Source organism: Vicugna pacos, chromosome 32 (assembly GCF_048564905.1).
Source record: "Vicugna pacos chromosome 32, VicPac4, whole genome shotgun sequence".
NCBI lineage: Eukaryota > Metazoa > Chordata > Mammalia > Artiodactyla > Camelidae > Vicugna > Vicugna pacos.
Window position 1 is genome coordinate 25,189,492 of NC_133018.1, and position 24,434 is coordinate 25,213,925.

The 24,434-nt window shown below is 45.1% G+C and overlaps 2 protein-coding genes and 1 non-coding gene across 3 annotated transcripts in view; 2 read left to right on the forward strand and 1 right to left on the reverse strand.

Moving 5' to 3' along the window:
• Nucleotides 1-570: 570 nt before the first annotated feature.
• On the forward strand, nucleotides 571-23,532 carry ZNF84 (zinc finger protein 84). Its single transcript, XM_072953059.1, has 6 exons — nucleotides 571-703; nucleotides 2,018-2,126; nucleotides 4,750-4,951; nucleotides 11,304-11,445; nucleotides 12,084-12,179; nucleotides 17,752-23,532. Exons 2-6 carry the CDS (start codon nucleotides 2,044-2,046, stop codon nucleotides 19,734-19,736), a joined length of 2,508 nt encoding a protein of 835 aa, XP_072809160.1. The 5' UTR covers nucleotides 571-703; nucleotides 2,018-2,043; the 3' UTR covers nucleotides 19,737-23,532.
• LOC116276627 (U6 spliceosomal RNA) lies at nucleotides 5,295-5,399 on the reverse strand. Its single transcript, XR_004186115.1, has one exon. It is a non-coding gene; the product is annotated as a U6 spliceosomal RNA (small nuclear RNA).
• ZNF140 (zinc finger protein 140) overlaps nucleotides 12,099-24,434 on the forward strand; it is a 33,579-nt gene continuing 21,243 nt past the window's right edge. The window contains exon 1 of the mRNA XM_072953080.1: nucleotides 12,099-12,179. The gene's annotated coding sequence lies outside the window, so the exon portion shown is untranslated. The remainder of the gene's footprint in view (nucleotides 12,180-24,434) is intronic.

Below are 24,434 nucleotides of genomic sequence, written 5' to 3' on the forward strand. Positions count from 1 at the left end.
TTTGCATTTATTAGCACAGAGAGGATTCTCATTCAATTTCCCACGTGTCTGTGGTCCTCTTTTTTCATCCTGCCCTTCATTGTCTTTTTTGAAAAGTCGGGATAGTGACTTATTCATAACTTCCCCCACAGCATCCGAATTATGGACTAGCTTCTCTTGTTTTCTGCTTTGCCTAGCTACTGTCCATACAGTAATTAATTTTTTTCCCTTGGTCGAATTCTTGAGCGGTTGTCTATCGTATCTATCATCTCTGTCGGTCTGCCTGTCTGTCTGTCCATCCCCAGCCACCGCCCATCTGCGTGTCCGACCCGCATCCCGGGGTCCCGAAAGCCCTCACCGCGCCGTCCCCCCACGCGCGTGCCCGCCGCTCGCGCCCGCGGTCGCCCCGCCCCCTGGGGACCTGCGGCCACACGCCGCGTACCGCGGGGCCTCCTGGGAAGTGGAGTTCGGCAGCGCCCTCCTCGCGCGCGCGCGGCCCCAGGAAGCGGGGCGGTCGCGCCCCTTCTTTGTCCTTCGCCGCCGCGCGCGAGGCCTGTGTGCGCGTGCGCGCGCGCGCGCGCGGTCTCCGAGTCCGGCTCCGGCCTGTCAGAAACCCGCGGAGCCGCCCTCATCGCGCCGGGCCGGGCCGGGCCGGGGCGGTCCCGTGGCCCCGGCCCCGCGCGTCCGTCGTCCGAGGTCTGGGGGTGCCGTGCGGACTCCGCAGGTTCGGGGCCGGGTTCCCGGGGGGCGGGCGGCGGAGCTGCGGGGAGGGCCTGGGGTGGCGTTGAGGCCCCCGTGGGCGTCCGCCGTGGGGTGCGGGGCGGCGGCCGACGCGCCCTGGCGGCGTCCGGGTGTCGGGGAGGCGGCGCGCCGCGGCCCCGGCTCTCACGCGCCGGTCGTTTCCTTCCAGACGCGCTTTCTGAGGCGGTGGCTCCGCACGTGCGTCCCCGCGGGTCTCCGGCCGCGAGCCCGGCGGGTGCGGCTGCGGGGCCGGGCGCGGGGCTGGTCGCGCGGGGCGTCGGCCGGGGAGTGTCCGCGGGGCCTGTGGTTGCCCCCCAGCCTGGTCCTCCGGCTCCCCTCTTAACCAGCATGCTCCCCAGCTCTCCCTCCCAGGGCTTCTCTCCTAAGAAACAAAAACCCTGGACAACTTGTGCCCGCGGCTGGTGCGGTGGGGCCCTTGTCTCCGACTCTAATCCACCTCTGCCCTTGGAACAGTCACTCACGATTTCTGGTCTCACGCTAGTCATCCAAAAAAGGAGGGAGTGGAAAGAAATGATCCCTTTTCCCCCCTAGCTCTGATGACTTTTGCTGTCATTGAAACATCCGTTATTTGCTTTATTTTAATTATTATTGGCTGTTTAATTTGTTTCAACCACATGATGCTGGACTGACAGTGCTCCACTTGCCTGTTCTCTTGGGTTTAAAATATGTTGTATTTTAACATTTACGCTGTGGTCCGCTTAGAGTATCATCTTTTCAAATGAAAATCATTCATGAGCCCTTCGACAGGAAATAGTCACTGCTAACATTTCGTGCTTTTCTTTTAGTTAGTAGTTATAGTTACATATTTATTGCCTTTAAAAAACAAAATTGGGAATATGCCACATGTCCTGCTTAAAGCCATTACAATATATCACAAATACGTTAAGCTGAAATATTTTGTCCCTGGTGGGATGTACAATCGGGGGAGTTTTTTTTCAACTGGCCCCTGAGAATTTATCTTTCTCTCTATTTTGTCCTTCGTGGGCCCTGGTGCCCTCATTTCTGGATGGGAAACTGTATCATGCTTGAACCGGAGATGTAAACAGGGACTCCTGAGGCCTTAGCTCCTCCTCCTCCCTCCTCTGCTTGGAGGGGCTGTGCCCTCAGCTCAGTGGTGGACTGTGTGGCACCAGTGGTCCAGACCTGCCACTTCTGCGTGTGTTGCCTCAGCAATGAGTGCTGAATGCATCAGAAAGACAGTATGCTGTAGAGGATTTCCGGCACGCAGTAAGTGGAAGTAAACGTTGTTTTCACCTTTCCCTTGAAATCTCGCCAGAACCTGATGCTGAGTGGAACTACCCGATGATGATGAAGGTGGTCCTTCCTTCTGAAAACAAATGTGAGCGCTCTCGGGGAGAGTTCAGCGCTGGTCAGAAACTGCCCCGGTAAAGACACACCATGAGGTTAAAATGGGCCACACTGTACAGGGAGGGGCTTAGGCTTCATCTGCTCAAGGGACACCCAAGAGTCATGCAACAGAGCATTCAAGGGGTGACTTCTCCCTTAAGAGCCAACTTTCAAAAACATTTGTCTAAATCAGTAAAGTAAGGTCGAGTCTGTATGTTCAGAGTAACAAATGTCAGAAAAATTTTACAACTACCACACTGATGGCTTATCACACTTGGTCCACCTGAAATGCTCAACTCTGTGTGTTCTCTGCCAACTTTTCCTCATTTTGACATGTCTCTGCTCTTGATAAGTCTCCACTGAAATGCAGCTATACTTCACAAGTAGTTTTTGACAAAATTACAAAGGAAATTAAAAAAAAATTTTTAGGGGGGTAGTTAGGTTTATTTATGTATTTGTTATTGTTATTTTTTTAACAGAGGTATGGGGGCTCGAAGTCAGGACCTCCTGCATGCTAAGCACGTGCTCTGCCACTGAGAAAATACCCTCCCCCTACAAAGGAAAGTTTTAAATCACATTGTGAATTTGGCTGTCTGCTTAAGGAAATGATTTGAATGTCAGTGTAGTTTTATTCATGAGAATGTTGGAGTTTTTATTACATGAGATGAAATGAAAGTGTAATGCAGAGGAAATGACATTTTTATTGTAGGTATATTTTCCTGCTCTTGGAGTGTGTGTGTGTGTGTTTATGATTGATTATTTAACAGGAAACAGGTTTTTACATTTTTAAATGTAAAATCTTAAATTTAACATTCATTGACTTTACATAAAATTACATGGTTTTTGCATTTGTATCATGTGTAGGGAAATCTTCCTCCAAATTACACAAATATTCACTTGGGTTTTCTTTAGGCACTGTCGTGGTTTCTATTATTCTAAATTCTAATCCATCTGGAAGTACAGTTGACCCTCAAACAATAGGCTTTGAACTGCATTGGTCCACTTACATGCAGAGTTTTTTCAATAAATACTACGCAATCAGAGGGAAGTTGGTCAAATCTGCAGATATGGAGGACAGACTAAAATGATATGAGGATATTCTTATGCACAGCGTGGAGGTGGGGAGTTGGCGTCCCTGGCCCCCAGGTTGTCCAAGGGTTCACTGTAGTTTGTTGTAATGTGTGAGGTAGTTAACCCCCTTTCTTTTAAGTGTTAATCACTGCTCCCGTTCATCAGGTAATGTGGTTTTACTTTGGCTTTGAAATGCCACATTTATGGCACCTTAAATTTTAAAATATTTGGACCATTGTGCTTAATTTATCTTTATCTGTGTATCTTTTCTGGAGCCAGTGCCAAATACTTTTTTGATTCTTATAACTTTATAATATACGTTAATATTACATGGGCCTGTTTACATTCATTATTTTGTATTTCCAAAAGTGTCCAAGCTGTTCCTGAACCTTTTTTCTTCCAAGTGAACTTTAGAATCGCTTGTTAAAGAAAAACTTCCTGAGATTGTGATTGGAGTTGACTAAAGATATGAATCATTAGGGCTAAATTATCTTTCTTATATGAAGTCTTCCTATCCCAGAACAAGACCAGACTGTACGTGTATGAAGTCTATTTTTATAATCCCTATTGGTGTTTATAGTTTGTTTCATATAGATCTTACACGTTTCTTGTCAAGTATATTTTTATATGTTTTATGGATTTTTTTCCTGTTATGGGTAGATTTTACTTTCTACCTTTTTATTGGTTTAAATAAGAAAGCTGTTGATCTTACAGAACTATGTTTATTGATCTGGAAAGATGGTTTGCATAGTGAGAAGAAAACAAAAACTACTTTTTAAAAAATTTGTGGGGGAGGATGTAATTAGGTTGATTGGTTGGTTGGTTGGTTAGTTGGTTTATTTATTTTAATGGAGGTACTGGGGATTGAACCCAGGACCTCCTGTGTGCTAAACAACCCTCTACTAATGAGCTATACCTTCTCCCCAAAAAACTATTTTGAAATGTGACCAGATACTTAAATTTTGTTTAAAAATTTTCATTAGGGTTGGGGGAGGGTATAGCTCAGTGATAGAGCATCAAATAACATAACCTTAAACATATAATCCAAACATCAACAGAATTACAAGGAAAAACTGACCAATCTATGATCACACTGAGTGAGTTTAAGATACTTCCTTCAGAAATTGAATAGAATTGGCAGACATAAATTAGGAAAGTTATAGAAGATTTTAATAGGAAACTAAGGCTCAGAAAGATTAAGTTTGTTTGTTTTTGCCCGATGTCACATAGCCAGTAAAGGGAAAATGTTGATTGAACCCCAATCTGTTTTACAAATCACATAAGCTTTTCAAAATTCCATCTGCTTAAAATGGAGGTACCTTGTCCTTCAAGCACCCTGTCAATTGATTTATGCTTCATTGTGCACAGTGACCATTGTCTGGATCTCTGAATTACTTACATCTGGTTCTTCTTTATCTGTGTGCTTCTGCTGTTCTTTTATGCTATATTGCTTCTGTCCCTGGCTGCCCTGTTTCTGTCATATAGAAAACACAGTCCAGCCTCGGATGATCATGAACTCCTAGTTCTTAGCAAGAGAGAAGATTCTAGGCTCATTGTGAATATACCAGTTGAAGTGTATTTGTTCCTCAGCCTGCAGATCCTGGTTCCCCACAATAAGCCTGCTCCTGTGAGACAAGAAAGGATTTCCTGGAGTCAGGAACTCATTCTTGCTGTAGAAGACCTTGCCAAGACCTCGCACGAGGGCTCTGGGGCAGAAGAGAGGACACAGGATAGAACACATCTCGGACTTGCTAACCTTCTCGAACAGGCAGCTGAGATGACCACGTTACCAGTGAGTTGGGGTTTATTCCTCATTATTTTCCTGGGGGATTAGAAGAGGCATGTTAGTCTTCTAGTGAAAAAGAAAAGAGTAAGTGGTTGAGAAATCAGGGGGAAATAATGGAAGATCCAGGTTGGGACAAAACTGAAGCAGTGGTGTATTAACTATAGGGCCTTGAGAAATTTTTTTTAATTGAAATATAGTCAATTACAATGTGTAAATTTCTGGTGAGCTGCATAATGTCTCAGTGATGCATATACATACATATATTCATTTGCATAATCTTTTTCATTAAAGGTTATTATAAGATACTGAATATAGTCCCTGTGTTATACAGGAGAAATTTTTTATATCTTTTTATATGGAACACTTCACAAATCTGCATGTCATCCTTGTGCAGGGGCCATGGTAACCTTCTCTGTATTATTCCAATTTTAGTATAAGTGCTGCCAAAGTGAGCCTGAGAAGGTCTTAGAGTTTGGATTTTTCTAAGCCATAGTGTCCTGCATAATTATTGAATTTGAGCTGTAAACTAGGGTCTCAAATTTTTGGCAGGTGTAATCAATAATTATGTCCATATAAGTTGCTTTAGCCAAATGCAAAAGCAAACTGATTTTTCATAAAAAGTGAATATTTGTTGGCCATTCCTTGATGAAGCCTTTAAATAAATAAGTGGGCTTCTCTAAAGAGAAATGCTGTAATAAATACACAGTTATGGTTGTTGCCATTTTTCATGGTTTTCCCCAGTGTGTGACCCAAGGGGAAGATGCCAGAGCAGAACTTAGTCCCCATAATTAAATTTATTTGTTGACCTCTTTGATTGTGAAGCAGAATCCACAAGCAGAAAAGTTCATAAAATGTAGAAATGCAGCTTAACGTATCATCAGATGAACATCCTGAAACCACAGTATCGTTTCAAGAACCAGATCATTCCCAGCCCAGATAAGGCCCTCCTGTGCCCTCTCCCGATCACGGCGTCTCCCCTGACAGAGGGGGCCAGGACCCCGACTTTTAGAACCCTTCCTGCTCTTCTTTCTAACTTCACTCCTCTGTGGTCTTCACTCTTGAACCCCACAGTTTGCTTCTGTCTGCTGTTGTGTGCCATCTTGTGTTTTGCTTCTGTCACTTAACGTTTTGTTTGTAGACTCATCGCAGTTGCAGACTTCTCTCCCATGAAGGTGGCTTCTTAATATCACTGAATCCAGGCAGTATCCAATTTCTAGTTCTCATAGATTTGTAAGTTGTTTGTAGTTTGTTTGAATCAGAATCTCAGTACAGTTCATACGGTGCAGTTGATTGAGCTGTCTCTTAATCTGTTGGCACTTTCTGGTTTTCTCTCGCCAGGTACTTGGTGAAGAAACCAGGCCATTTATCTGTAGTTTGCACTGTCTGAAGCCTTTGCATAGATGCTGCAGTGGGTTGTGTCATCATTTTGCTAGCCACACCCCTGCAGTGTTGTTAACCTGTCCGTCACCTGCTTCTTATGAATCGGCAGCTGCAGGGCTGGGCTGTCCAGTGTCGAAGCCCCACCACATCCCAGTTAATTAAAGTAAATCCCTCAGTCACGGAGGCCAGTGTGCAAGGGCCTGGTAGCCACAGGTTGGGCAGCCACAAATTGGGCAGCACCGATAAAGAGCATTCCCATCATCCAGAAAGTTCCACGGGACAGATCTGCTCTGCAGGCTTGGTCAGATCCAGGGTTGACTTTGGCAGGAATGCTTCAGAGGTCATGGCACATGCTTCTCTTGGGACGTGCGTACGGTCTGCTTGTCTGTCTTGCTGACAGCTTTATGTGACTCCTGCCCAGGTGGACTGTTTCATTAGGGACTGCAAAATGCTGACATCCTCCTGCTAACATTTCTTCCTTATTTTTAACTAGAATGCTGCTTACTAGCATGACAAGGTAGATCAAGGCTCACTTGGTACGTTTTCTGCCCCAGACCTTCAGTTAATGTTATAAAACTTAGTTATTATCTTACAAGTTAGTTACTAATTTTAAAAGTTTTTGTTGCCAAAACACAGACCTATACCAGATTTTTTGTATATTGTCTTGGTATCCAGGAACTTCTTAAGCCCATTTACTTATTCTAATAATTTTTCTTTAGATTTGGTTAGATTTTTCCATGTTCGGAAAAATATCAGCCATGCTTTTTTTTTTTTTTCCAGGAGAAAAAAATTCCACTGACTTCCTAGTTTGCTAAAACTTTCTACAACAGATAAATACTGAGTATTCTTCAATTTTTGGTGTGTTCATTTTGTTCTTTGTTTCCTCTTCTTATTTTTCATACTTTCACTTCTTCCTTGGGAAATCTAGTCCTTTTTGAAAATTTTTAACATGCTTTTTAAAAACTGTGCTAGATTTTTCTGTTATCTGTAGTTCTTTGCAATATACATTCTTCCATTTACAGATTTTGAAGTGATTATATGCTTTTTCTTAATCTGTTAAGGTAATGACTATCATTTTTTTTTTAAAAACTGTTAAGTCAGCCTTGAAGTTTTGGGATAAACTCCAGCTTAAACTCCAGTCTTGATGTATTTTCTCTTTTATATACTGCTTGGTATAGGAGTTTGGTGACATTGTTTAGGATTTTTACATCAGTGTTCAGGTGTAAGTTGGCCTTTGCTCTTCCCCTGCAGTATCCTTATTGGGTTTTGTTATCAAGGTCATGCTAGGATCAGAAAGTTTAGAGTTATGTTCTTGCTTCCGTATTCTGTAAGGGTTTAGTAAAATTGGAATGATTTCTGTATTAAATATTGACAATTAACTGGTAAAGCCATTTTTTTGTGAGAAGATTGAAACTCAGGTCCAGTGTTTTCCACCTGACCATTGCATGATTTATAAAGTCATTAATGAGTAAATGATACATTTAAAGGGCCAGATAAAATGGTAGATTTTAATACAACAGAATGTGAGAGGTTCATTAATAAAGTTGAAGATTCTACGTGGCAACTCATCTGTGTGAGACCAGTTGATTAGTTTTGGTGTGGTCTCGAAGGATATCCGTTGTTAACTAATTCGAAGTGTTTTTAGGGTTGTTTGGTTGTTGTTTAGGCAGTCACCCCATCTGTGACAGTTTTACGTCTTCCTTTTAGCATTTACACTTTATCCTTGCATTTTACTGTACTGGCCTCCTGGCCAGTCCTGACCCCGCAGTACCTGGTGGACAGAAGTGGCATTAGGAACACCCCTGCCTTTCCCTAGGCGGTCACTGTCCACTACATAGCACATTACAGCTATTCTCACCCCTGACTCCAGCCGCCTGGAGTCAGCACAGCCTCTGCAGCTTGGGGGTGCAGTCCCCCACAAGGGTGCCTTCATTTCAGTTGCCAGCCATAAGTTTGGGAGCCCCCAGGCCACCTGCACTTCTGACCCACTGGCTGCAAATTTGGGGGCTTCCCATGACCCCTCTCAGGTTTGTGGGAACAGTTCACAGAACTCAGGAGAGTGCTGTACCTAAAGCCTGTGGTTTTATTGTAAAGGACACAAACAGGGACTAGCCAGATGGAGAGACGCAGGGTGAGGTCTGGGGGTCCCACATGTGAGGTCTGCGCCCTTTCCCCATGGAGTTGGGACTCACCCCCTCCTGGCATCTGTCTGCCTTACCAAGCAGGAAGCTACCCGAGGGCAGCAGTATCCAGGGTTCCTATTGGGTGTTCATTGTGTTGGTGCGAATGGTGAAATCACTGGCCATGGGGGCTGAACTCATTCTCCAGCTGGCTCCCCTCCCTGGAGGTTGCACTGATAGCTTCTGGCTCGAAGCCCCAACTCTCTAACCACATGGCCTCTAATCAAACTAGGGGGTGGGGGGCCACCACCAATAACAAAGGAAGTGCCAGTCCCTGGGGAGATTCCAAGGCTTTAGACGCTCTATCCCAGGATCCTGGGACAAAGAACTGACTGTCTTTATTATACAGCAGGTAGCCGTTAGCTACACGTACTGTTTAAATTAATTAAAATTAAGAAGTCAGTTCCTAGTCACCTGTGAAGCATTCGGTGAACGCTGGTGGCCAGTGGCTACTGTATTAGATGGTGCAGATGTGGAAAGTTTCAGTCATAGAGAATTCTGCTGGACCACATTCTAGTCCTCAGAGAGCAAGTATTTAGTGTTTTAACATTAAGTATGATGCTAGCTGTCGATATTTTGTAGGTTGTGATTATCAGATTAGATTTCCTTCTGTTTCTGGCTTGTTGATAATATTTTACGATGAACAGCTTTTCCTCACACGCCTTTCCTGCATCTGTTGAAGTGGTAATGTTTTTTCTCCTTTATTCTGTTAGTATGACTTAATGATGTCTGAATGAGTATAGTACACTACTGAAGGAAACCTCATTTGATCAGGCCATATTATGCCTTTTATGCATGGCTAGATTCGATTTGCTAATATTTTGTTAGGAATTTTGATTCTGTAAGAGTTACTTGCCTATAATGTTCTCCTCTTGTGTTCTTGTCTGATTTGAGATTGGAGCTCTGCTGGCCTTATAAAATGAGTTGAGTAGTCTGCACTCTTTCTTTGTTCTCTGAAATAATTTATGTGAGGTCGTTTTATTTATTCCTTAAACGTTGGAAAAAATTCACCTCTGAAATCATCTAGACCTTGAGTTTTCTTTGAAGAAAGGTTTTAAATTCTGGGGGTCAGTTCCTTTAAGAGTTATGATTAATTCAGACTTTCTTTTTTCTTGTGTCACTTTTGAGTACATTGTTTTTGAAGAAATAAATCCATTTCATCTAAGTTGTCAAATATGTTGGCATAAATGTATTAATGTTATATTTTCTTTTCAACAGTTTTATTGCAGTACAACCTCAGTAGGATCTACCTATTTTAAGTGTACAATCCAGTGATTTTTTTTTCCCCAGTAACTTTATGTTGTGTAAATCCAGTTTTAGAAGGCCATCATCACGGTCCAGTCTTAGAAAGTTTCCGTCACCCCAAGAGAGTCTTTGTGACATTTGCAGTCAGCCCCTCTCCCACCCCCGGTCTGAGGCAGCCACGAATTTGCTTGCTCTCTGTATGGGTTTCCCGCTTGTATGTGTCACACAGATGGCTTTCTGTAAATGTGTCATCTTGTGTGTCTAGCTTCTTTAAATTAGCATAGTGTTTTTGAGGTCCATCTATGTATTAGGTTAGAAGTTTTTATTGTAAAGAGTGTTCCAGGGTATGGATATGTGACTTTTTATTTATTCACCACTTAATGGACATTTGGATTATTTCTACTTTTTGGTGTTCAAAGTAACGTTAACATGAACAGCTGGGTACAAGTTTTTGTATGAGCCTGTGTTTTCATTTCTGTTGGGTACGTACGTAAAAGTAAAATTATATTGAACTTTTTAAGAAACTGCCATAGTTCCAGTGTCATTTTTTATTGCTACCAGCATGAAGTTCCAGTTTCTCCACGTCCTTCCCAACACTTGTTACTGTCTTTTTTTTTAAACATTTTTTTTGAGTTATAGTCAGTTTGCACTGTTGTGTCAATTTCCAGTGTAGAGTACAATTTTTCAGTTACACATGAACATACATATATTCATTGTCACATTTTTTTCGCTGTGAGCTACCGCAAGATCTTGTATATATTTCCCTGTGGTATACAGTATAATCTTGTTTTGTCTGTCTTTCTGATCACAGTCATCCCAGTGACTGTGAAGTAGTGTCTCATTGTGGTTTCAGTGTGCATTCCCTTACGAAGTAATGAGGTTGATCATCGTTTCATGTACTTATTAGCCATGTCTCTATCTTCTCTATTAAAATGTATTCAGATATTCTGCTTATTTTTTTAAAATAAGTCTGCTGCCCTTACATTCTTAGTTTTTCTTTGTAAAAAAATACCTTATCTCACACTTACTCCTGATGAATGTTTAAGCTGGCCACAGAATTCTGGGTCAACAGGGTCTTCCTTCAGCACTTCCTTCTGCGCTTTTCAACAAGTCTTTTGCAGTCATTCAAATCACTGTTCCCTGGAAGTGATGTGACTTTTCTTTTTGTAGCAATTTGATTATGATGCGACCGATCATGGATTTCTTCGTGTTTGTCCAGTTGTGGGTTCACTGAACTTCTTGAATCTGTAGGCTTGTATCTTTTGCCAAATTTAGGGGAGCACTCAGCTGTCATTTCCAGAAACTTTTTTTTCACCATGCTTTTTCTTTTCTCTTTCTGGGACTCCCATGACACGGATTTACTCTGTCTGGCAGTGACCTGAGCTTTGTCCATTTTTAAGTCTTTCTCTCTTGTTTGCTCAAAATGGATACTTTCTCTGGACCGTCTTTCAGGTTTCCTTCTGAACGCCGACCCCCTGAGCAGCTGCGCCTGACCCCTCCCCCGCAAGCCTGCCATCCCACCTCCTGTCCTGACGCCTGCGCCTGATCCCCAGGCTTGTGTCTTACAGAACTCGTTCGCCTTTGAAGACTTATCTGTGGACTTCACCCAGAAGGAATGGCAGCTGCTGGAGCCCAATCAGAAGGACTTGTACAGGGATGTCATGTTGGAGAACTATAGCAGCCTGGTGTCGCTGGGTAAGAAAAGCTGCGCAGAGGGCCTCGTGTTGTGCCCAGGACCTGGCTTTTTCTCTCTTTAGTTGCGGAGAGCTTTCAGTATTCTGAATGATTCTGGACCTAAATGTAGGAGATCAGAGTTCCTTGGGCTGGCACACCAGGGAAGGTGCTTGGCTCTCACTTACTGCTAACGAAGCCTTCATTTCGTTGTGCAGCCCCTGAAACTGATAGGACCGGTGGGAGCGGTGGCACCTCTGGCCCGTAACTCGCTGTGGTCCCTGTGTGCTGCCGCGCGTGCTCGTCAGAGCAGCCCTGTGTGGCAGGGATGATGACTCTCCTCTTTTTTTCCTAACGAGGAAATTGAGGCAAAGAGGGCTTACTTTAAGTAACTTTCCTGAGGACTGACTGCTAGTAATTGAAGGAGCCTGCATTTGAACCAGGCAGGCTGGATGGAGCCTCGGAAGTGTCTGTGGTTTTGGGCTTGTATAACAGAAGGGAAAGATTCTTAGACCTTGTTAGCCACGGGAAGACCCTCATTCTGTTGAGAATCGTTTACTCTGTTGATACACAGTTGGGTGGGTGGCTTTGCTGGGTCCACTCATTCCAGACCCTGCTCATTGTTCAGTGGCCCTAAAGGCCTTTGCGATTTTCCTGAACAGGGTACAAAGTGACGAAGCCTGGTGTCATCCTCAAGCTGGAGCGGGGGGAAGAGCCGTGGGTAGGAGACGGAGGAGCGCCGAGGGCAGACGCCGTGGGTAAGTGTGAGAACCCGGCCGCCGGGGTCAGGCGCAGCTGCTTGGCGCAGGGCGGGGCGGGGTGTTGGCGTCTTTGACATGTGCCTGAGCTCTTTTCAGAATCCCTAGGACCCGTGGTGGTGGTGCACAGCAGCCGGCGGGGGCCGCTCAGGTAAAGCGCTTCCGCACGGGGCAGCTGTGCTCGCAGCTCCAGGTGAAGTGTTTCCAGAGGCTCGGGGCCGTGATGTTGTTTACGCCCTGGCTGTCACATCTAGACTCCGACTTCCTGTTAGGTGTTCCATCCCCTGACCTGGCTCGCCTCCCTGGCCCTCCCCTCCCCTGCAGTTGGAGACCCCTGTGCCTGCATGGCGGGTTTTTATTTTCCCCCACTTCGGGTGTCTCTGAATGTGCCTAAACCTGCCCTGCAGAGTTCAGTCTCATGCCAGAAAATGCAGTCATCATCCGTCCCAAACCCTTTGTCCATTTCTTCCCTTTTTGTTTTTGTTTTGTTTTGTTTTGTTTTGTGGGGGTGCGTGATTAGGCTAATTTATTTATTTAATGGAGGTACTGGGGATTGAACCCAGGACCCCATGCATGCTAAGCATGTGCTCTACCACTGAGCTATACCCTCTCCCCATTTCTTCCCTTTTTAAATTAGGTTCTGGTGTGCTGTTTTTGTGGCTTAGACACCATGGAGTACATTGAACTCTCTACCATTTTGCTCTAATTATTTAAGTTTTTTGCCCTTTGGAAGACACCTTTTTAGAGACTTCTCAACTCCCACTTAAAACTAGGCCTGTGATGTCCCCTTCCTAAATTTCCCAAGTTGCTGGGTAGGTCCAGGTTCTCTTCTTCTGTGCGTTTTCTCCCCCCCGCACCGTGTTGAGTTCTGACAGGTCCAGCACCACGCAGACCCACTGAACCCCCCTCCTCCTGCTACTTGCTGTGTGGCAGGGACTGACTGCAGGTTCCCTCGAAAGCAGACCCAGAGACACTGATCTGAGTGCGAGAACTTAATGGGGGTGTGATCCCCGCCGTGCAGCGGGGGGAAGGGAGGTGGGAAGGGGCAGGGTGGGGGATGCCATGAAGGGTGTGCGGCTTCGCTGCCACAGGCCGGCGCTCAGTGCTGCCGGGAGCCCTCCCAAGACCAGACAGCGACGTCCCCCTCCCCCTCCCCCCTCAGTGATTGAGCTTTGCTACGGGGACACCAGGGCTCCAGATTGTCCAGCGGCCCTGCACACAGCCCTGGGGCATGCACTTGCAGCCCAGGGAAGGTCTCGGTGGAGAGGTGTGGGTACCAGGGTGGCCCCCACCACTGGCCCAAGTGGCAGTGTCCTCTGCAAGTAGCTGAAGGTGGAGGTGAGGCAACAGGCTGGACCTCTTCTTCAGGGACTTGACAGTGTGAGCCTGTGTGGCCTGTCCAGCTGGTTCTCCCTTCCCCGGCTCCATTTCAGCATTTCTCAGTGTTTTCAGAAACACAGTATTTATTCTCTGTGTCTGACCTTTTGATTGTGTGGTGCTGTCTCTGTCTAGAAACTAATCCTTTCTGCACAAACTCTGTCTTCACTGCACTCCTGTCCATGAAATGTTTCCTGTCTGCTCCAGCCTACCCTTTCCTCACCTTCTTCCCAAGTCCCATTCCAGACCCCACTGCAGTGTATGCAATAAATTTTCATTTGTTGTTCCCTGAGCCTCGTTTGTACACACAGACGCAAAGGCTTATAATTTAATGTCTTCAGTTATGGGACACCTAACACCCATTCAATAAATATCTCTCCACGAGGCCATTGTTACACAGGTGTTTTTAGCCAGATGTGCGTCTGATTATGTGGGCTTTTTTTTCCCCCCAAAAATGAGCGTCACGGACCCATTACTAGAAACTGGTTCGGTAGAGTGATGTATGTGTGGTTTTTAAACTTGGTATTCCAGGAGTGGAATTGTAATTTGAGAAATCTCTTGTGATTTTTGCATCCTTATTGAGACCCAGCACTTCAGGGACTGCAAAAAATAATTGAAAAGTAAGAGACCTAGAAAATACCTTCCAGAAGCATAGAACTTAGTTAAGAAGATGAGACGTTTGCATCCAGTTTTTTTTTTTTTCCCCCAAAATTTAAACGTTGAGCACTTCAGGTTGCATTACTTTGCAGTTCAGGGTTCGTTGTCAAAATTTACATAGAGAAGGACCGTGTGTTGGGGTCCTTGAGACCTCTGCTGTGTTCAGAGAGTCTCTGGAAAGACTCAGGGTCCAGGTGTACTTACGTCTAAGGTTTGTTGCAGTGACGTAACAGGGACCCACAGCTGCATCACAAGGGGAAAGGCCCGAGCTGAGCCTAGAGGAGTCTGTGTGCAGGCTTCCTGTGCTCACCCTAGGAGGGCCACACAGCTCACTCGGTGCACTCAGAATGCAGTAACACATGTGATGTTTCTGCCCAGGGTTTTATATTGGGGGTGGTCACGTAGGCCCTCTGCCTGCACCAGCACTTCTTACTCCCAGAAGGAGACCAGGCACTCAGCACTGACCATATTATTTGTACACAGTTGAGGCCCAGGGAGCCAGTTTTGTCACTTAGGGAATGGTGGAAACACTCCCCAAACGCAAGTTCCCAAATGCCAGCTGTGGGCTAGCCTGGCCAGGAGGCCTGTCTGTGCGGAGCAGCCTCAGGCCCAGTGCACAGACTGCTTGTGCAGTTCATAGGAAATGGAATATGTGCTGATCCCTTACACTTCTCAGGCACTGTGCTGGGCGCTGTGGTTACAGCAGTGACAGTTAGATACTCCTGCCCACGTAATGCTTGCTTTCTAGTGGGAGGGTCAACAGGAACAGGTTAGCAACTGACCAAGAGAAAACCCAGACCCTGAAGGGGCTATTGCAGAAGTAAACCAGGTGGTACTGTAGGAGTGTTCGTCCACTCAGGTGCTGTAACGAAGCACCACAGACTGGGCAGTGTGAACAGCAGAGTCACTCACAATCCTGAAGGCTGGAAGCCTGACACGAACGTGCTGCCTGCTCAGGTGCCAGTGAGAGCTGTCTTCCTGGCTTAGACAGCCGCCTTGTTGGCTTGTGGCTTTGTCTTCCCATGGTCTTTCCTCATTCCCGCCCGTGGGTGCAGGTAGGGGGCCTCCCTGGCGTCACTGGTAAGTACACTAATCTGTTGGATCAGGGCCCCAGCCTTCATGATCTCATTTAACCTTGTTTCCTTCCTTGGAAATTCCATCTCCAAATGCAGCTACCCTGGGGGTTTGGATTTGAACACATGAATCTTGGGGGAGCACAGACATTCAGTCCATACAGAGAGTAACGTGGAGTGGCCAACCCTGGACATGAAGACTGAGGTGAACAGGCTGTGTGAAGAGCTGGGGGAACATGTTTCCCAAAGGAGTGACAGATATGAGTGCATTACGTCAGGAAGGGGGCTCAGTGACACTGAGAAGCGGGAGGAAAGCCTGTGTGTCTGAAGGTCAGGGTGCCTGGCAGACAGGTTGCAGAGAGTGCAGGAGCTGGATCATGGATCCGCTTGTGAACTGGCGGGAGGAGTGTAGATTGGCTCAACTAATTTTAAGTAAAAGTCAACTTTTTGTATGTGTGGTGAGGTAATTAGTTTACTCATTTATTTATTTTAATGGAGGTTCTGGGAATTGAACCCAGGGCCTCATGCATGCTAAGCACACACACTCCCACTGAGCTATAGTCTAATTTTAAATAAATGTAAAATTACATGATTTACATTTTTAAAATTACAGCCTGACCATAGAGGGAAAAATGTAATTGGAAGCAGAGAAACCAGTTAGAAAGATATTTCATTGAAATAATCAGATGGATTAAACTATAGCAGAGAAAAGTGATAAAGTTGAGGTATTTGGGATATACTACAGATGACCAAATACAGAGCAATCCCATTTTCCTAGTGGGGAAAAATTTGAGCAAAGATGTGGGGGAAGGTAGATAAAATTTCCAAATGTGTACTTAGTTGGATAATGCAACATTTAAAGTAATACACAATTATAAATTTAATTTTCAAGTACTCCATTTTCAGCTGTCACATTTCCTGAGGCCACTTTATTCAAATTCGTAATGTACATCTCAAAATTCATGTCTATCATAGACTTTTTTTTTAAATTGAGGCATAGTTGGTTTACAGTGTTGTGTCAATTTCTAGTGTACAGCACAATGCTTCAGTCATACATGAATATACATATATTCATTTTCATATTTTTTCATCATAAGCTACTGCAAGATACTGAATATATTTCCCTGTGCTGTACAGCATATACTTATTTATCTATTGTATGTATACCAGTCAGTATCTGCAAATCTTGCACTCTCAGTTTATCCCTTCCCACCCTCTCCCTGTCTGTTACAGGCTCTTGATTTTAATCTCCAGATCTCCTTTTCTCTCAGTCTTCCCAACTCAGTAATTAACCCTGGAATGCCCTGAATTGCTCAGATTCCAAGCTTAGGGCTCATTCTTTTTTTTTCTTTTTTTGACATTTATACTTTTTTTTTTAATTGAGGTATAGACAGTTTACAATGTTGTGATACATTCTTGATACTTTACTTTTCCTAATCCCCTTCACATCAACTCCATCTCCTTGCTTCTTCCTCCCAAATATATATGGCCAACAGCAAGCTGTGGGTTTCCTGCAAATTTTTTGCCCTCTATTGACATTTCAGTCCTTAAAAAGTATTTCACATTACTGATGGTCTTTTGTACCTATAGGCATGACCTCAGAAAAAATTCCAAGTATAGATTATTAGTGAAAAGTAAACCTTTTAAAAAACATTGATATCACTGGTATCAGTGCTTATTTAGTGAGGAAAGTGAAATAGAGCCATGCAGTAAACTGCAGCTGAGCTGTCAGAATAGTTTAAGAATGCATTTCCATGAAAGAACACGTGGGTTTTAAAGTTTTGTGCCTGAACAGTGTATTTGAAAGATGATGGGTTTGCAGTGTGTGGGTTTCTTGGTAATCATGTTGAAAATGTATATGATAAGTTTAAGTAAAACTTTCAGGAGATTTGAGAATGGGAAGAAGTACACAACTATTTCTCATTCTCCAATCTGGAAGTAGTTTTTGCCATTTACTCTCGTCAAACCTGTTGATTTTCTTCTTAGTATTCAGCACAGTGTACACTTGTGTTGGTTTTCACATTATCTGCTTGTTACCTTTTTCATGGAATGTACTTTTCGTAATGGCGGGGCTTGTCGTCTTGTGACTCCAGCCCTTCCCACACCACCTGGAATGTGGTTGTACTCTGTGGGTGTCGAGTGAGTTAGTTCCTCAGAACTTGGCATCAGTGCTTCCTGCAACCTCCTTTCTTTGTTCCTCATTGCTGTTCATGTATTTTTCACATTCTCTCCATTTTATAAACTGTTATTTGAAGGCAACCAAAGGTAACTTAATGTACTGTTGCCGGTTCCTGTGTACAGCATGTACATTTTTTCACTACCTAGCGGGCAGATACTGTACTTGGGACTTACTTGAGACTAGGAAACTAAGCGTTAAAGTTATTCCTCCCCTCAAATAGCATTTCTGGTTTTTTATTCAGTCAGTGCAACTATAGAGGGATTCACAGGATTTTTTTTCTTCATAGAACAAGTTTTGCAAGTAAATGGTCATATGACTTGGCACAAGGATAACCAAGAGGAGCTGAAAAATATGAAACAAGATCATGAATGTGATGCATTTGGAAAACATTTCAATCTGAGCATGAACTTTATTCCTTTAAGGAAATCAAACAGTGAAGGTGACGTAGATGGATTCATTTTAAAACATCATTTAGATTTACTTATTCCAAAAGCAGATTATGGGAAAATGGAACCAGCTGACCTAAATGTACTGGGTAAACTGTTTCTCCCCACCAAGCCTGAGGAAACTGACACTTGGCTAAAATACTATGAATGTGGTCAGTGTGATAAAGCTAGTTATAGGAAGTCACAGATTATCATTTATCATAGAAATCGTTTAGGAGAGAAGCTCTATGAATGCAGCGAATGTAGGAAACGCTTCAGTAAGAAATCCAGTCTCATTAAACACCAGAGCAGACATGTGAGAGAGATAGCCTATGGCTGTGGTAAATGCGGCAAGACCTTTCCCCAGAAGTCACAGTTCATTACACATCACAGAACTCACACGGGAGAGAAACCTTACAACTGCAGCCAGTGTGGGAAAGCCTTCTCCCAGAAGTCACAGCTCACCTCCCATCAGAGGACACACACAGGGGAAAAGCCATACGAGTGTGGCGAGTGTGGGAAGGCCTTCTCCCGGAAGTCTCACCTCATCTCACACTGGAGGACACACACAGGGGAGAAACCCTATGGGTGCAGTGAGTGTGGGAGGGCCTTCAGTGAGAAGTCAAATCTCATCAACCACCAGAGGATTCACACGGGGGAGAAACCATTTGAGTGCAGAGAGTGTGGGAAGGCCTTCAGCAGGAAGTCACAGCTTGTGACACATCACAGGACCCACACGGGAACAAAACCCTACGGATGTAGCGACTGTCGAAAAGCCTTCTTTGAGAAGTCAGAGCTCATTAGACATCAGACAATTCACACCGGAGAGAAACCCTATGAGTGCAGTGAGTGTGGGAAAGCCTTCAGAGAGAGGTCAAGTCTCATCAACCACCAGAGAACCCATACAGGAGAGAAGCCTCACGGGTGCATCCAGTGTGGGAAGGCCTTCTCCCAGAAGTCACACCTCATTTCACACCAGATGACACACACGGGGGAGAAGCCCTTTGTATGCAGTAAGTGTGGGAAGGCCTTCAGTAGGAAATCCCAGCTTGTTAGACATCAGAGAACTCATACAGGAGAAAAACCCTACGAATGCAGTGCATGTGGGAAAGCCTTCAGTGAAAAATTAAGCCTCACGAATCATCAGAGAATTCATACAGGAGAAAAGCCCTATGTGTGCAGTGAGTGTGGGAAGGCCTTTTGTCAGAAGTCACACCTCATATCCCATCAAAGGACTCACACAGGGGAGAGACCCTACGAATGCGCCGAATGTGGGAAAGCCTTTGGTGAGAAGTCAAGTCTTGCAACTCATCAGAGAACCCATACGGGAGAAAAACCTTATGAGTGCAGGGACTGTGAAAAAGCCTTCTCCCAGAAGTCACAGCTCAACACCCACCAGAGAATTCACACAGGAGAGAAACCCTATGAGTGCAGTCTTTGTCAGAAAGCTTTCTTTGAGAAATCAGAGCTAGTCAGACATCAGAGAACTCACACAGGAGAAAAGCCTTACGTGTGCTGTCAATGTGGGAAAGCCTTCAGGGAGAAGTCAAGCCTCATCAATCATCAGAGGACACACACAGGAGAGAAGCCCTTTGAGTGCAGCGCCTGTGGCAAAGCCTTCTCTCGGAAATCACACCTCATTCCACACCAGAGGACGCACACCGGAGAGAAGCCTTATGGGTGCAGTGAATGTCGGAAGGCCTTCTCTCAGAAGTCCCAGCTTGTTAACCATCAGAGGATTCACACAGGAGAGAAGCCTTACCAGTGCAGTGAATGTGGGAAAGCCTTCTCCCAAAAGTCACAGCTCATCAATCACCGGAGAACTCACACAGCCAAGAAACCCTAGGGGTTGACAGAGGTCTTACCTCATGTCTCAGATAATAGTCACATCACACACGTCTGAGTGCTCCTGTAGGATAGGAACACTGAGGGAGGTTACGTAGAGAGAGCTTTCAGCATATCAGTGTGTTTATTGTATCAGGATTTGTAGAGCAGAATGACCCTGTGAAAAGCAGTGAGTTTCAGAAACCTTTCAAACCACAGTCAGACCTTACACCATAAAAAAGTGACAGCAAAGAGGAACACTGAGTATCAGAAAATCTTCCAGAGAGCAGGTCTCATTAGCTGGGAATGAACCCCATTCCAGTGAGTTAAGGAAAACTCCATTCATGCTGCAGTTGCAACACAGAATATTTTCATCAAGAAATGATGGCTCGTTGTACATAAGAAAATGCCATCAAGAATGAAACTCTGTGACAATACTGTGGTTCAGTCTTCAGCGTGCAACCTCACCGTATTGTCTCCTGTGGCTGGACCTAACCGTTGAAGACATTGGAAATAGAAGCTTCTAAAAATAATGCTATAATGGAAAGCCACGCACTTTTCATAGACCTGGGTCCCCAAACACCCAGTTCTAAATGGTTGACAAATGTTCACTCTGAGTATGAAGCTTTAAAAAAATACGTGAATAAATTGAATCATTGGAGCATCTAAGTAAGAAATTTCTCAGTGGTGTGTAACTCTAGCTTTTCCTGTACCACAGGATGTGATTTGTGTTTTGGAATCGCACATGATAATTAATTGGGAGCATGGGATGTACAAACCTTGTCACTCTGAGTCTGTCCGGACACCACGTGTCGCTGGTGTTTTCTGATTTAATGATACTGTAAAAATGGTAACTAGTGTGGCTTGTCTTCTAACTCAGTAAGTAGCATAACCAGTACCACAACACCTTCGTTTCCTTATGATTTGTCGGCACATAAAAGGGTCAGTAGTAGCAAACGCCAGCTTTATGTTAAAGCCTGCATCCTCGGAGCCTGAGAAACAGTTCACAGAAAAGCCGGTGGATAGTATTCAAGGGTAGAACTGCTGAATAGCAGTAGTGAAGCGTGAGCCAAGGAAGGAGGTGTGTGGATTGTGCTGCTTGGCACTCAGACGCAAGGCCAGTGGTGCTGTGCAGGGCCCTTCCTCTGGCAGTGAGACGCCCCCTGCAGCAGGTGTGTGCATCCCCACGCTGGGTGACCCGTGTTTCCGTGTCCTGTGATGCAGTTTCGTGGGCACTCTGTGCTGCCAACGCTTTTGGTCTTTCGCAAAATAACTTGTAAACAATTAAATGGAGAGATCAAGTATTTAAGAGTCACTGTTCAGAAAGTGTACAACACAGAGTTTTGTGGTGAGAAATATATTTTTGATGTATTCAAGGAAGTGTATTTTGCCTTCCTGCACGTTTTGGTGATTACGGGACAAGTTATTAAGAGACAATTTTTTCATAGTTTCATCATTTGAAACATTTGTGTCTCACCTGCCTTTCACCTATTGCGTCATCCACACATTGTGCAGTTGATACTGTGTAAGTGTGGTTCCCTGTGAAAATGCATGAACCATTGGCTTTTTGAGAACTGGAATTTTGTAGTGATTTCTCTATAATATTGCTTGACAAAGTTAACTGTATTTTTTGTATGATGGTGAAATTTAGACAAGTACAGCATTTGTTTCCAAACTTGGAAAGACTCAGGCTCTCCCTTATGCACAAGTTTTGTCATTATGGTGTATTGCACCTTTGATTTGAGCCATATTTTTTCCCTTTAGTTACCGTTGTTAACATCATTGTTGAAAAGTTGGGGCTTTAAGTAAATGAGAGTAATTTTATGAACCACTCCATCAGAATTTCGACAGCCAGCTAATCCTGTTTTTCCACGTGGTAACTTAAAAAAAAAAACCCATTTCCCAAATTATTATTCCTACTCAAATTTATGGACTTCCTACTTTTCTCTCGAATACCTGGAAGTCACTTTCCTGGGTGGAGGGAACAGACCTTTGTAAAGGAACAGACATTCACAGTGTGATGTTTTACTTCGTGGTTTTTTCCATTTTTTTTTTCCTTTCCACCTGCCCTGGTTCTCTTTCCTAGTCCCAGAGATGGATTTATTAGAGATTGATTCATTCATTAGATTGAGCTCAGGGGTCTGTTGTCTTAAAATTTCCTGATTTTGCTCAGCTCTATTCTAGATTATTCCACTGACTATTAAGCAGTTAGACTCAGCACTGCCTTCGCAAAATGATGAAACTTCAGCGCTTACCTCTTGATTGAATACCCAAGAGCAAAAGATTCTTTCCTCGTGGCCAGGTCTTAGTCATAGGGAGGTCTGATGCCGGCCCCAGAGTTTTCATTTATCCGAATACCCAGTGTGGGGCCCAGGTATGCTGTGTGGCGCTCCCTGGGACCTCTGTCTTCTGAAGGGTCACACGAGGGCCCTGAAGCTGGAGACCCTGAGTGCTGGTTTTTACACTATGTTGGTAGCCACAAAAACTGTGTCTCTACGGCCCCCTCGTTGATTCCTACCACATCAAGAAGCAAGCCAGTGTAAAGTTAGACCAGGTTTATTTAGGATTTCTTGACGCACACTCAGTGATGCTGAGATGGAGGACTTGAGGACACCAGGTGCAGGAAGCATCGTCCATCCCTCCTCCTTCAACACCGAGGCTCTTCCTCTGGCCCGGAGACAGTCCTGCAGAGGACAGGCCCTGCGGCATTCCTTTCACTCAGCAGTGGGTGTTTTGCAGGTCTGGTCTGTGAATTTTGAGACCTGTCCCAGGACTGCCTTGCATTTAACTCTGATATCCCCTGGCACAGCTACGTCTGTATGGATCCATGTGTTCCTGACGTTTTGGTTTCCAGAGCATCACTGAGATGAAATGAATCCACAAAGTACTGGATTTCTCTGCCAGTATCTGTATTACGTAGCAGAAGATAGATCAGGAGGCCTTTGAATGCTACACTTGAGACCTCTGGCATTTGGTCATTTCGTCCAGCAGTGTGTTTCCAGGTTGTCAGTGTCGGGGAGTTTGTTAGTCTACAGACTTGGGGCCAACGAGCTTTCAGACACTGAGCACCTAGTTCTGGCCTTAGTGCTCATAAACTAGCTCAGCCATGGCCCCTGCAGCTGTGTGCACATTTTTTGCCTGTTACTTTCATCCTTTTTCAGTCCATTTTCCACACGTACACACAGCAGCTAAAAGACACAATTCTAAATACACACCCCTGTGTAATCTGATTACACATGTGTGGGAACACTGTGCCGTACTGTGGACTGAGAGTGTAATATTGTCATGGTAATTGAGGACTTTTATTACAATTCATGCCTGTCCATCGTTTCTGAGTACTTTATCTTTCCTCTTACACAGTTTTTTTTGGCTTTCTTTTCCCTGAGATTCCTACAATCTCCCCTTAGGCGTTTTACAAATCTGCTGCCGCTGAGATCCCTTGTCCCTTGGTAACGCCTGCTCAGCCTCTGTGACCCTGCCCTTTTTTGTCACAGGTGAGATAACTGTTGCGTGTTTTATCTTTCCCACTAAAGCTGGGAAGCTGGGACTCTTGTTTGTACATTTTTAGCAGCTGAGGCTTTAGTACCTAAGCACGAATGGTGCGGGTGACTGTGTTTCTACCACCTGGAGAAGCACAGTCGGCGGTGAGAGAAGAAGGACGCCACCGTGGAAGCAAAGCCAAGGACCGGGCCGAGGGAGCCCCAGGGTCTGGTTCTTGTCTGATGTCCAGAGTCATCGCTGCCCTTCTGCCGTGATTGTCGGACTTCTGCTGTGAGACAGCCCGGATACTCTTCTAATAAACCCCGTGTTTGTGTCAATGGGCTCCAGTTGTGTTTGTTTCCGACAACCCGAGGACTCCCAACTAACAGGAGGGTCAGGCTGTGTCGTCAGGTGGGGTCTCGAAGCAGATACTGTGATGAAGTTTGGGGTGCAGGCTGTTTATCGAGGGTCAGCATGAAGTGGTGAAGGATAAAAAAGGCAAGATTGATTGGAGGCAGAAGTCATTCTTCACCGTAGGTTGTGGGAATGGTGGCTGGACCCGCGGGGGCACAGAAGCAAGTTTTTCTCATGAGGGGGTCTCATGTTTGGCCTGGATGGTCAGGCCCATCGAACCCTCAGTCACCAGTCACCAGAGGCAGATTGCTGCCCTGGAGAGGGAGTAGTCTCAGCAGAGGCCGCGCTTCTCCCGAGGCCAACTCTGAAAAAGCTGGCAGGTGGAGGAGTCTGCCGCTGGGCAGCAAATCGCTCCAGAAAGAGTGTCAGTGGAAATAAGTGCACAGCCTAAAAGTTAACGGTTTTACTCAGTGGACATTTCTGAGTCCTCAAACCCCTCGAGTCTGGGATGACAGCCTCTCCGATCGCTCTGAGGGACTGCTCTGAAGAGGTGGGGGAGGAGCCAGGATATATGAGTTTTACAGCAAAGACCAAGTAGTCAGAACTTCAAAAGATGACTGTTGAGTAGAGAAAACCAGGCATCCCAAGTTAGGGAGTCTTGTGCTTTTCTGTGTGTGGGAAGGTGCAAAGGTCTGGGCTCACTGAAGTCACTTCTGTGACCTGCACCTCAGCTGTCTGGGGCCAGTGCCCTGCGCTTTCCCATCCTGAGTCCCCTCAGGGGCAGCGCTCTGGGTGGCTGCAGGGGCCGGGCTGCCTGCTGGTCTCCATCCTGAGTTCCCTCCTCTCACTGTGGGGGTGGTGGCAGCAATGACTTGATGGCGGCGGC